Consider the following 14,370-nt stretch of genomic DNA (forward strand, 5'->3'; position numbering starts at 1 on the left):
AGCGTAGAGAAAAATTTCTAATTTGTGGGGAGGTGGGGTTGGAGCTGAACTCCTGAAGTTCAGAAAGCCCTTAGCTATTGAGTTGAGCTCATAATGCCTGGCAAGATACTCTCACAAGTTTGCCAAGTTGAGGTAGGTGTGTGTGTGTGTGTGTGTGTGTGTGTGTGTGTGTGTGTGTATGTAGAGGATGGCAGCAGAAACAGCTTAAAATCATTCTTGCAGATATGAATTCTGGGAAATGTCATTTTTAATTTTTATACATCGATGAAGAGAAATCAAGAAACACTCAGAGTTAAGTGAAGAACTGCTGCTTCTAAGTAGTTACTAATTCTGACTCTAAGGAATATAGTTCTTTATTGCTCCTGATTCAATAGAAATAAGAATGGCTACAATCCTCAGAGTTGGGCAATGGAGGGTTTGAATATGATCAGTAAATAACCTTCACTGCAAACTTTGCTTTTGCAAGCCTTCTTTGCTATTGTTCACCCATCTCCCATGAAACTTGCAAGTTTGGAAAAGTGAAGGAAAAGAAGGATAGTCCAGGAGCATATGTTGAAAAACCATGCCCCATGGCAGTTTCAGTGAGGACTGGTTTGGTTTCATCAGAAACTACCTATAGATGAATCATTTCCATGGTGTCACTCTATGGTGCATGTCATGTAGTATTGATGACATCATCAAGATAGTCACCAATGAAACTCATAAAATACCTCCATTTATGGACGGATTTTAAATGTTAAGATCAGTCCCACCTTTTCCTCACTAAAACTGCCATGAAATTACAAAGGCTTCCCTACTAGAAGAGAGACTTTCAGATGAGACATCTGGTGATGTATTTCTAAGCCTTTGAGGCCTTTTCAAACCTCAGGAAAAAAATGGTCCATTCTAAATCAAGGAAAAGGGCAACATCCATCCAATAGTCTATAAAAGCACATACACCAGCTGTTTAGAGCACTTTTTGCTGGTAATTTTTTTTTAAACAAAGTTTCTTTTCAGTCACTTCAGAATCCAATATAAACTTCTCCTGTTGACCTACAAAGCTTTTCACTCTAATAGAGCCTGGAAGAAGAAAAACCAGAAATCAGTAGCTTGTGACAGAAACTTTCAAAAGGATTGTACTTAAGGAAGCAGAGAAGCTTCAGCAAGCAGGTACCTGGGAATCTAAAGCCTTCAGTGTACTGATCCTAACTCAGGTGAAAACTTCTCTTCAGAAAGAAGCCCTCATTGAGGCTGAACATACATTAGGCTGGAAGAGGCACAGAATAAGGGCTGGACCTGAGAATTAACCCTGTTCTATGAGTGCTGGCTGGGGTGGAGATTAGCAAAATAGGCCCTTGATTTTAAAATGTGGTCAATTAAACAAAGCTGACTTCTTTATTCCTTAGTAACTATATCAAGTATACACAAGGCAGAAGATCTGAATTATCAACTTTCAATACATTATCCTGCAATCTGGAAATTAATCCCATGTGTACATATATTAATACCTATAAAAAAGCTATTATCTTGGTTCTTCTTTAAACTCAATCTCAGTTGCGGGTGAATCTCACTACTAAGACATATTAGCCAGGCTACTAACTGCCCTACCCAAAAAATGAAATCAAGGTGTTTATTTTAAGGAATTGAAATGGCAGAATTTTTAAAAAAAACACCCCAAAAATAAACATATTTTTTGTATATTGACAATCTTGGCAGCACTGGGTGGGGATGATAGAAATACCAATCCCAGGCCTTTCACAGTCCACAAGGTCCAGAAGTGAGTATCTATGGAGAATATCTACCCTTTAGATAAAAGATAGTATTTCTTTTTGAAGGTAGAACTGTACCATTCATGAATATGCACCATTCATGGTCCAGATACAGCTTGAGTGTTATGCCTGTAAAAAAAACAAGTAATGCAAACCAGGCTTCTCATGCAATGACAACAGAATAGCAGCACTGCAAAAGTCATAGGTCTTACATTTGGAGAGGGATCTGTTTGTTCATATTTTATCTCTTCTTTCCCATTTGCTTCAGACTGTGTCAGTTGGTATGATCTGCCTTCAATGAAAGTAATATAGTCTTTATAAGAGCATAATGGGCCTGCCAGGATACCCATGAAATTACAGTTGTAACTTAAATACTCCAGTAGACTTGGCATGCGTCTGTAATTCAAAGACAAGCAACTGGTGAGATTTTACTTAAGTTTTAAAAGTGAACTCTACTATAAAAATAATACTACTAATACCACACAGTGATTATATTCTAGTGGAAATAGAATTTCTATCTGACATTACTGCTTCATTTTTAACTATAGTCAGACAGAAATATAAGAGGTCTGGGATTTAAAGATCCTTGTGCTCACTGGTTGTTTACATGAAGCCTATATGTGCGTTGCCAAGCTATAAGCACTTGTCCACAGCTCAACGTTGGCTTAAAGGTTGTTATTCACAATATTGTATAAGAATTTGACTAAGGAGTTCTGATTTCTTGTTTAGGGGTGAAGAACCAAGATGTGAGTGAAATTCATCAATACTCCACAAGAAATGTCCCTAAGTAAAACTAGGCACTGGGAGCCACTAATCCACAATTCAAATGCAAAAATGAGTTGTATGAGTCTTAACAGCACACTATAACCAAAGTGATTTACTTAAATTATATTTATACCCTAATGATCGTTTTTAGCCAAAAGTCCAGGATGCCTTTAATTGTAATTATATACAAATAGACAGAAAGCAACTCAATTTAAGGGCTCTCGCCATTTCTCTGTTTCCTGCTAACTGACTGCAGACGGAACCTAAGGGGCCAGGTGGCACTGAAATAGAGAAAAGCTTACCTCACAGCTAAGCATCGCTGTGATGATGTCAGTTCTTCTGTCTTTCGAAACATTCCTGTGGATGGAGGAAAGAAATAGGGTAAAGCACATTGGGCTGGTTCAGATGTAATGCTAAACCAGAGTTATGAGAATAAGCTGCTGCAAGCCTTGGGCTCAATCACTTCCCCCTACTCTTCAGGTGTGGCTGTGAAGAGGAAGAACCACAGTTTTCCATGTTATCTGAACCAACACAAACTGGTTAATTGAAATATGCCAACTTCAAATCTGGCTTGTTTCAACTAAGCATAGTTAAGATTAACCACATATTAGGGGTTGGACAGTACAGCAAACAGTGATTAATCTAAAACTTCCCACAGAAGGAGGGCAATACATGATGCTGAGACTTGCGAAGGCTTATTTTCGTAACACTAAACCACGGTTTAGCATTACATCTCAATGCAGTCATTAGCTCCCTATTAATTTGCAAATTAATCAGGAATGTTTCCTGGTCTCATAATATCCTCCTTTTAAAAGCCCTGCTTTCTAAACTGATCAGACATGACAACTATAGTTTAGTATATCTAGACTCTTATGTGTCTTCATAACTTCAGGTACCACAAGATTGATTCTTCTAGGATATGGACAGAGAACAGAGATTGTTCAGACTGCCTTGCCTCTCTTCCCCCTCTCTCTTTAGAGAGAGAGACAGGTAAACATATTTGTACACTCCCCCTCCCTAATTCCTTTTAAATGACAAGTAAAAATAAACAAGACCACATATGTTTCAGACTGTAAGGGAAGGCATTAATCACAGAAGATTCAGAGGGCTCTCTTCTCGCCCCAAATCTTACCATCATGAATTTCGTATGCCAAACTTGTAATTTTCTGTGTAATTATCATCATTGGGCTGTTACAAAGTGAAAGAAAAAGAAAACACTTCAAAGCAAGGAAATCAGATCACATTCATAAAAAATACTGCTTTCCTATGGGAAAGAAAGACTGGATGTGATAGGGCATTCCCCTGCCTCTAATTTCTACTATCTTCATGGATTGACACAGGCAATTCTATAAGAAAAAGAAGCCAGTGGTGTTGTCATTGATATGAAATCAACTATTTTTAGAATATTATATTAAGCCTGCCCAGGAATCCAGATCAATGCCATAGGCCTTATTCTCTGTTACCATTGTGAGACAACTGATATGTATGTCTGACAGATCTCCTGATCGAAACCCATCAGTCTCCCACTTTTTTCAGAATGTAAAGACACTTTTATTTTGATTAGGTCTTTAAAGTGTAACACCTACGCTTCCAGTGTTAACATGTAACTTCTTTTTAACTTTGATGCTGTTAGCTGTTCTACTTGTTTTATGATTATGCTATATACTTTTTTCTAGGCACATTTTGTACAAGAGTGGGATGTAAACCCATCATCATCAATGAGTAACTTCAAGCTTCAGCCAGTTTCACGGGGAAAACAATCAACAAAAACTTTAATTGATTAAATTAATTTTAAAAAGGCAAGGAGACACTTAATTTATGGAGGGTAAATTAGTTCTGGCATATTTCTATAACAGAGAATGATAAAGGAAGCAATAAATATGGCCTTTCATTCAAATGGCAAGTTGTGTAGTACATTGTGGTATAGTGGCTAGATTAAATCCACACTATGAAAATCAACTGGGCCAATCAGTCAGTCAGTCATTCTCATTGAGCCTATCTTCCTTTGTAGGGTTTGTTGCATATATAGAAGTAAGGAGACTTTGGAGGCACCGTGGAATAAAAATGTAATACAATAAATGGTGTCTAAGAGACTGTTCAGAATATAAGCAGCCTTGAGCTCACATGCTCTCTCCTCCCACAACAGGAGGTGATTAGAAGCATTCATTCCTGGTTTGCAACAAACCATAGTAGCCCCTTCATTTAAACTGGTAAACAAGGTTTTATGGCAAATCAGGAACAAACCATGATTTCCAATACTGGTTGGGTTTGGGCAAAATGTTAAACTATGGTTTGCCACAAACCAGGAATGGAAACTTCTAATCTCTTTCCCTCACACACAGAAGAGAGAATAGAAGGAGGGCACATATGAGCCCTAGGTTCATGCATGCTTGTTCTCATTACATCTCAACAGCCCAAAACTGTTCAGATTTATGTATTTATTTACATATACATGATCAAAAGACATTGCATGATTCCCCATCATGACAGTCATCCTGACCCCCTACCCCACGCCACCCACCCCCAACCACACACACAAATGTTTTAGAGACCTGGGAGAGGAGATTGAAACCTGAAAAATGCCAAGTTAGCAACTGTTTTTACAAAGGCACTCCTAAAATCTCCAAAGACAAAGAGATACCACTGTTTACCACGGAGAGGAAACAGAAAAATCAGGATTATCCCTGGTAAATCGGGACCATTGAAACATAGAGTAGTGTTGTTTCAGCCCATGCAATTCAACCACGTTTTTGCTCCATAAATATTATCATATAGCTGACTTTGAAAAATTGAACTTATTTTAAAAGCAATAAAAAGTAATTAGTGTCTCTGTACAACCAGCCTGTAGGGAGTATATTGGTTCTCCTGCATCATTGTGAAGACGTTGTTTGCTGCTCTTAGACACATGGGTAATGATAAGAGCAGAGAAAGCAATATAACAAAGATTCATCAGTCCCCAGGAGAATGCCATCCCCTGATTACACAATTCAGAGTTGAAAAAAACAAACACTGTCACAATAGAAACCATTCTGTCTAGTGGAAAATGGTGCCCAGAAGCATGGCAGTCAAATGTGGCCACCCACCAACAAAACAGGGGTTTCTATCAATATACCTCCCTGGGTATGGAGAAAATTAATTTGTAAATACAGAGACATTTTTTTAAAAATGACTGGAGGGCTGTGCCTGCGCAAACCTATCCAGGAGGAACACAGTGCTAGGAACAGATAAAATATTCCAGCTGAGGGGTGTCCTCTCTCTCCAAACTGCCAACAGAGCACTACTTAAGAACCATCTTGCCTCAAGGAAAAGAGAAAGAAGATAAGGCAGCCTGTCAGATAAATTGGTTGAAAAGAGAAGCGTGACAAGAGCATGTGAGAGCATAAATTTAAACTGTTGATTAGCCTGTGACAAGCACAGAGGTTAGCTACAAAAAAGGCAGGTTTTGAATGGTTTTTATTTCACCTCATATATATTTTTAAGTGGAGAGGTGGCACCTATATGTTTTGCCCCACAGGGGGCAAAATAAGAAAAGTTTTTCATCAGGAAAATGGGGGTGGGGTGGAGGGGGGCAGATCAGCAATCCTGATACAATTTTTTAAACCCTCTAAGAAATACCAGAATATTGTAGCTTAAAGCTCTTACTGGCAGTAACTAAGCCTTAGGAGAGGGATTTGAAACTTTTAGAATGGGGGAAAAAAGCCCTGCCCAGATAAGTCTCTTAATATAAGCCACACCTGAAGAGAATTACTTAACATTCTTCTCCTATTACAGATAAACAGGTAAGGATCGCTCAAGGTCATAGAATCTGATTAAAGAATTTCTGAGTTATACAGACATCTACACAGTTCTAGAAAATATTTAACTCAGTATTTATTTATTTCCACTTTTTTTGTGAACCGCCCAGAGAGCTCCGGCTATTGGGCGGTATAGAAATGTAATTAATAAATGAATAAATAAATAATCTCCACAAAAATAATTGGGGTACAGGAAAGGTTTATTCTTACCCAGAAAAATCAGCGGAATATTGTCCATAATCAAAGATATAGACTCTAGAAATTTGGCACACAGTGAGGTATCCCAAAGCAAAAACAAAACAATATCTGAAAGAGAAAAGAAGACATCAAATTATATATTTCACAGTCCATCAGACTGATACAAACTTGAATCAATAGTGTTTAACCTTTTAAAGTCTTGCACGGCCTGGAACCCTGATATGTCTTGCTTGAAATGAACCCACTCACTGCTGTCCTATCAATTTCCCCTGCTTTCCACTTCTTTTATATGAGAGGTTTGGACAGTGATGCTGAAGTGTCAGGATTTTCAGCAGAAGTCCAAAAACTTTGGGACCACCTCTAAAAATAGTATTGACGTTTCTGCTTTCTTTCCCAAACATTTGTTTAGTCAGTTTCTTTTTTAAATGAGGATTTAAGTTTTCCATGACTGCTTTGGTCTAATATGTGATTTTACTGTGATGTTGGGATATTTTTTACGGATTTATTTATTTATTTATGCCACCTTGCAGGAAAGCAATATAAAACGTTGAAATAAATAAAACAAATAAAAATTCTAAGTAAAGCACCACAGTTCTTTTCACTAATTTTTTATACATTACAAAACCTACACACTTCTATCTTATCCTGTTTTTATATTTTATAGGTACTATGCAGGGGTTGAATCAATAGGTGCACAAGCCCAGAGTTCTACTTGCACAATGGGATTTTCCCAGTGCAGCTTCCTTCCACCCCCTGAAAAGCTACTCCTGAAGGCCATGGGGTCTCTCTAGAATGGTGTGGAATAGGGAAATAGGGGGAGGGGGCTACCCTGTGTGAGCGGAAGTGTCTTCTGCACACACTAAGGACTCTCTAGATCCTGGTCTATAGTCTTGTTTCCAAATAAGTAGGTTTAGGATTGTGACTGTACAGCTCAATCCCTTAATTTACAGTACTTAATTGAGAAATAAGCGGCAGTAGGCCTTACATTCAAGTAAACGTACATAGACATGCTTAACATGTGATAAGTGTTATAGATATACTATATTAATCATAGCTAATTAAAAGAAGCTTCTTCATGAACATTCATTTCATTTAACATCCTCCAGCAGTAAATAAAAAGGAGTCCTTATTGTTCTGAAGCTACTAATTTCCGCTTTGCCTTTTTTTAAAACACAAGTGGAGATTGTTTTACATTAGAGCAGTATCCTTTAACATTTGTAACCACCCATGCTTATTGTAGCAGTTGCACAAACTAACTGCAATAATAAAGTAAACCACTTCTTTTTTCATAGCCTCCCTTCTCCTCCAAGCATTTTAAACATTTCCCACTGGAATATTTTTATATATATTTGTGACATTTCTATGATATTATGATACAGTGCCAAGAGTTGACAAAACATTTCCCACAGGTATTTCCTTATTTCAGGACATATACATTATGCTTCAGCCTTTTAAGTCAGCTCCCCACACTGTCAGGGGGCAGGGGAGTAGCAGTCCACAGTAGCAGCCCACAACTCCACTCCTCTGCTATGGCAACTATTCCTATCATTTCCCACCCCTCAAATCAGCAACGAAGAATCACATAACAGAGTGACAAATCAAGGGACTAAGTCCTTGCCCTGCAGAAATCATAACTTCATCTCCATATTTACTCGGGCAACACTGTTTAGAGTTTATGACAAACCCCCATATTCTGATTAATTTGACACTACTCCCATTTTGTGGCACTAGCAATGCCATGGAACATGGTTTTTTGTTTTATTGTTACATTTGTTGATAGAGTTATTATAGCAGTAATTTAGTGTATTTGAGGCCAGGGGAGAGAAATGTGAGTTTGATTTTATGAAATATATGCCAAAAGTGTGCCACTACTGCAAATTTCCATCATCTCCCAATCACTTCTTCGCTGGCAAAATTTATGAAATCGAAACAAATATACTGGCGTAGAAACACAATACTACACAATTGCTTTTCTTTATATTACTTTAACCTTTAGATTCATATTACTAGAGTTCTTTTATGTGCCACTAATTTATACCAGTTTCTTTTCAAAAGTTAAACTTTGCTTGCTAATTCAACTTAAATATTGATTGTGAAATACTTTGAGTAACATAAAAAATGCAGCACTATTGTCTGGCAATACCATAATAAATACTGGGAGATAATGCAGTGTTCCCTTATATTAGGCCAAGTGTTCTGAATTACACTAGTGATTTTTCAGAGTCTTAACATTCTTGCAAATGCCATGTGGATAATTCTGGATGTGTGCCAGCTTTGCTGCCAGTGGGTAGTCATTGTATTTTTTAGTACTTTGGATGTTATCACAATAGATATCAGAATATTTTAGATGTATATCAGATTTCTAACCCCAAATTATTATAATACAAACATCTAAAAAATCTACAAGTTATATTTTTTGCTTGGGACCTTCAAGGTTTTGAACACACATAGTAGCCCAGTTAAAATGATCATATCTTGGCTTAATAATCCAAAATATGAGTGAGCCTTTGGCCCACACATGCATCCTCTTCAGAGCCCGAGCAATGAAACCGCAAAGCTTCTAATTTACCTGAGTTTCCTGCTTTAACTGAACTAGGAAATTAAGGCTACTAACTTCAGAACAAACCAGGTTACTAAACCAACTTTAAACAGTAATCCTATGGCCCCTAGATGGCATCTGAGGTGCCAGTGGATGCTTAGGATTTCCCTCCCACTGAGGCCATAGACAGAGATACAGCCATGGAGGGGAAATCCAACCAGGCCGCTCCACCAGCCACTACAGAAAGGTGTCAGGGTCCAGGGCGTGGGTGGTAAGGCCTTAGCGCAGAACGCCGGGGCCGGGATGGACAGTGGTGGAACCGGCAACAGAGTCCAGGCAGGGCCAGAGACAAAGGCAAGGTCCAGAAGCAAGCAGGGTTCAGTGTCCGAAGGCAAAACATAGTCCAAGCAGGGCCGGAGGCAAAAGGTGTGGTCAGGTGAAGCAGAAGGCAAGGCAAGGTCTGGAGTCACAGAAGTCAGGAACGGGCTACAGCAGGCACAGGAGACCATGTTGCTGTGGCAAAGGCTGAGGTGGAAATGCAGTTCTTATATAGCCCTTTCCTGGCGGCTCCCAGCTGGTCTGCATCAGCTCATCTGAGAGTGCTGCTGATATGGGCCTGGGTCCTGCAGCTACTCTGCGGCCAGCAAGGTGCACTGCGGCTGCCAGGTGGTGCTGCAGACCAGAGCCTGACAAAAAGAGGGAGAGGGGCAATACCAGTGAGTAAGGAAGGGGGGAAAGAAGCTGTGGATCCACCAGATCCACAGCCCTCTCAGCTCCCATCCCCACCCCTGGCAAGATAAGATGGGCTATGAGTCCTGTGTAACGCTCAAAGCAGTTTGGGAGAAATTGTAGGCGGGGGGAAAAACCCTCTATTGTTCCTCCTGCCTTGCCTGGTTCTTGCCGACAAGCTTAGCAAGGATGTGTATTATTAATTTATTTATTTATTTAAAATATTTCTTGGCCGCTTTTCAGAGCAGAAGCCCTCCCAAGGCTTCTATGTATTAGAGCAATAAAATATATAAAAACAGTTAGAATATTAAAAGCAATAAAAACATAAACGCAATAAAAACAATAAAAGCCAACAGTAAAGCCAGCAGCAGCAACGACAGCACTGAGCGATGGTCTGATAGGATTGCACCCATAATAATCTGGCTTTTTCCAAAGCTGGTAGTGATAATTTTCCAATCCAGATGAAACAGGAAACTATAACAAGAGGCCTCCTGGTTTGATTGCTTACACCAAGAAGGAAGGAGTGAAGGGGCTATGTTATTTTATTAGATTGTAAGCCTATGCGGCAGGGTCTTGCTATTTACTGTGTAATCTGTACAGCACCATGTACATTGATGGTGCTATATAAATAAATAATAATAATAATAATAATAATAATGTACATGGGCAAAAAACTCATTCATATCTCGGCTCATTAAGTCAAGATATGATAATCTGGACACAGTCACTTCAAGTTTTCTCTTCGATGATGAAGAATAGAACTGCCTTTTATTCAAAAGCAAAGGGGTTTTCCAACTTTGGTGAGAGATGCTAGACGAACACTCAAAGCAAGGATAAATTGTAATTCAGTTTTAATAACAAGAATAGATATATACTAAAAAAAAGTCTCCAACAGTCCAGATATCCAATAGATGTATTCCAATACTTTACAAATTCCATTTTGTATAAAAGAACTCACTGAAGACTGCATTCCACAAACCACATTTCTAGCATCTAATACTGTTTTGATTAACAGAATTTGTCTTTTGGGGGTTAGATACTGACTGCATTCAGACATCACTTTAATCTATGACAGATTAATAAACTATGCACAGTAGTTTATTTTTTAAATAGCCCACAGTGCCCCACCACACGAACCGGCTAATACACTATCAACTGACTAATAAGCCATCTTGGATTAAATATTGACAACTGATGATACGATAACCCACGATGGGTTAAATAAACCATCATGGGTTATTTAACCTACCATGGGTTATTGTGATGTCCGAACCCAGTCACTATTTACAGAGTGCTCTATTTCTCCTCTGTGCCAGCATAGAAACCTAGCAGGCTGCCAGAGAAGAAAGTATCCTGCTCCAGCATATAAAGGCAGCTCTTTGTGTCCTCCCAGCAGACTAGTCACTTTTGTAGGCTTATTTACAAGGTTGCCATACAGCTGGATGCATAGCTGTTTTCATCCTCAAAATTCAAGTATGCTAACCAAACCATTAAGTATTAAATATAATTTATTTCAGACAAAATTAGCATCAGTTGCTTTGAGAGAAGTGCTTCATTACCTAACTACACAAAAAATAATCAATGAAATCTAGTATTCACAATTACAGGTGGAAATTGAGGGTGAGGTTTTTTGACAGCTATGTTGTAGGACAATCAATTATTATTCCCCTTCCACAGACGTATGTATGATTCCAAGATTATTTCATCAAGTAATACAGAAAACATAATTCTTATGACAGAAATTAGTTTAAGGCAAGACACTGAAAATTATAAATGGAAGGTGACATTTCAAATAATTAGCACTGCGGAGCATGAATTCAAATACAATAATATGCATAACAATCTGATGTACAAACTTTACACAGTCATTAGTATTCTCGTATAACAGAAGAATCTGCTGTAGCAATGAATATGGAAGTGTGCATTTTATGTAAAATCCCATGATCACAACACTGAGCATCTGCTTGCTTATAACTGTTATTAATAAGCTGCATTAATTAAAATTCTTGTTTATAGTAAATGATTTCAGCAATAAAACAAAAGCATGCGTAGCTGTTCCTGAGTAGCCATAAATTTGAGAAGTTCCCATGAGACCCAGAAGCATATTTGGGAGTTAAACAAAAACAAGAAAAGAAAAAGAGAGTAAGATTTATTTGCTGTAAGAGCTGTGTCTATATTAAAATTTATACAAGTGTGCAAATTTACAGGAGCCCTCCCCAACTGTTCCTTTAAGCAAATGCCTGGGTGACACTTGCCTAGATTCTTAGTGTCCTAACTGTTCCTACATGTGCATACATACCTATACACACACAACAAAAGGTTTCTTCTCCTCCTCCCCTGCCCCATACCAAGCTATGTGGTATAACCAGTAATAACTTTCAAAAATAGTATTTATTGTCACAAAAGAACATATAGGGTATCTACATTTGGCAAGAACAGAAAGGTGTTCAGGAATAAAAAGAAAGGTGATTTACTCGACAATAATACTGCAGAGAAATAAACTCAAGACAATTATTTATGTCTGAGTCCAGAACCAGCTCTATGATGGTATAGTCTTAATTTAAAAGCCCTCTCTCTCTCTGTCTCCCTTTTAGCAGAGACTCCAGAAGAAACCTTCAAGCTTGGGTTTAGTCAAGTATAACCCTGACATTAGGCATTTCATTTGGCAACATGGAGAAAGCAAAGTAAGTATGCTATTGAACTGTAATCGAAGCAGATGGCTTATTGTCTTCACCAGCCATCAAGCCAAATCACTTAGAGGTGTTTCCCCCCTTTTTCCCCAGGACTTCTCTCTTCAGCCCCTAATGACTCTGGAGGCAATTTCTCCTTCAAATCTTAAGGGCTCCACAGCCACAGTGGTAGATGAGAGCCATTCCTACCATTGACACAGAGGCAGCCCATCTGACAGTTTTCAAGGATCTCTTTACATGGGCGAAAGCTACCATTACATGCAGGGCTGGTGCCAGATTATTTTGCACCCTAAGCAAGGCGAGCTACTTGCACCCCACCCCATTTTTTTTTCCAACTTCGATTTTTAAGAACAATTAATATAGTTGCCAAGCCAACTAGTCTCTTTTCCAAAGGGTGTAAGACTAGCCCCATCCCTGATGGTGTTTAGGAGAAACAGAAAGCATTCTTATTCAGCTTGGTTTTTAATGATTTTAATATATGGTTGGAAGGTGTTAGTTCTGTTCCTTATGGTAAATCCTTAGTTTTAATTCATTATTTAATGGTGTTTTGTTCTGCTATGTAAACCATTTTGGAGCCTCTTGTTAGGGCCAAAAAGCAGTATAAAATTGCTTTTATTAAAGAGAAAAAAATGGAAAGGCACCCACCCCGGTCTGGAAGACACAACACTATTTCGGGGCCTCTCATGTCAAACCAAAAGAGGATGTTATGTTCAAAAATATCTTTCAAGAAAAATCTTAAGGGTTAACCCTTCTGGTAAAGTTCAGATTTAAGGATTTATGCTCAAATAGCATTTAAGATTATTCATATTTTACTGCCAGATTATTGTTGAAAGTCTCCAATAACATGACAGTTCCCCCCAGATTATTGTTGAAAGTCTCCAATAACATGACAGTTCCCCCACCTTGCTCCCAAACGATTGTTCCATGTAAAATGATAATCATATTTGCTTACTGTTGGAAGATTCGGAAGCATTTCTAATTAGAGGGAGAGCAAGGTTAAACAGACAGAACTGACTAATCAAAAATTTGGATTTAATTCCTATTGATTTCCCAACCAGAAGTAACAGACGAAAGAATCAGTTGCGAATACGTTTTCACCCTGCTCAATTCTTACTACAAGGGGACAATGATACACAACCTTACTGCATAAAGCAGGCACTACATATAAGTTGGAGGAAGATGAGTTGAATGAAATAACAATGCACAGGTATTTGTGTATGCTACAACAGGGGAGTAGTTAATACTAAAGTCACACCACAGGAGCACAGTCAGAAGCAGAGAAAGAAAGAAAAAGAAGCATATGTAGTTTTTAACAAGCTAACACATCTTCAACCAGGGTGGTGCCTCCCATGAGGGTGCATCATGAATATTTCCTAAACAAGTAAGAAATTCTGAGCAGTTCAGATTTACAAGCACTTTCCACACTGCATAACAGTTCTCAATTCCTAGAAAATCTAAGATAAACATTCAACTATTTACAGCAGTATTAATACTATTTGGATTTACTGGCCTCATAAAGAGAAACTATAGGAATATATTATCCAAATTCAAGAGTCACAGAAAAGCTATTATACACACAAAATTATTCTCCCCATCGTTGGAACATTAGAAATGCAGCACACTCTACCAAGCAGAGAGACATTTCCTGTTTTCTATTAGTTCCACATTAATCCTTTCATTGAAGGAACAAACAGTCTGCAGAAGAAAAGCATCTTCATAAAAGTCACAGGTTTATTATCCTGCATGTAATCATGCTCATCTAACGGATAAGCATGAAACAGCATTTCACTACACCAGTGGGAGACCACTTTTTTAGGCAGCCAGGCCTTAAAAAATACCTGTTTTCCTGAAGTCCACATTAACAGGCATATCCATTATCATTCTAGCACCACTTTTACACAGTATGC

General features: G+C 38.3%; 1 protein-coding gene across 1 annotated transcript in view; it reads right to left on the minus strand.

The window, feature by feature from the left end:
- Positions 1-14,370, minus strand: part of MBOAT2 (membrane bound O-acyltransferase domain containing 2) — a 75,150-nt gene that overhangs the window by 17,470 nt on the left and 43,310 nt on the right. The window contains exons 4-7 of the mRNA XM_063125826.1: positions 6,518-6,613; positions 3,646-3,701; positions 2,816-2,870; positions 1,961-2,144 (exon numbers count right to left, since the gene is read on the minus strand). Of these exons, the coding sequence (XP_062981896.1) occupies positions 1,961-2,144; positions 2,816-2,870; positions 3,646-3,701; positions 6,518-6,613 (391 nt within the window). The remainder of the gene's footprint in view (positions 1-1,960; positions 2,145-2,815; positions 2,871-3,645; positions 3,702-6,517; positions 6,614-14,370) is intronic.

This window comes from Elgaria multicarinata, chromosome 4, assembly GCF_023053635.1.
Source record: "Elgaria multicarinata webbii isolate HBS135686 ecotype San Diego chromosome 4, rElgMul1.1.pri, whole genome shotgun sequence".
NCBI lineage: Eukaryota > Metazoa > Chordata > Lepidosauria > Squamata > Anguidae > Elgaria > Elgaria multicarinata.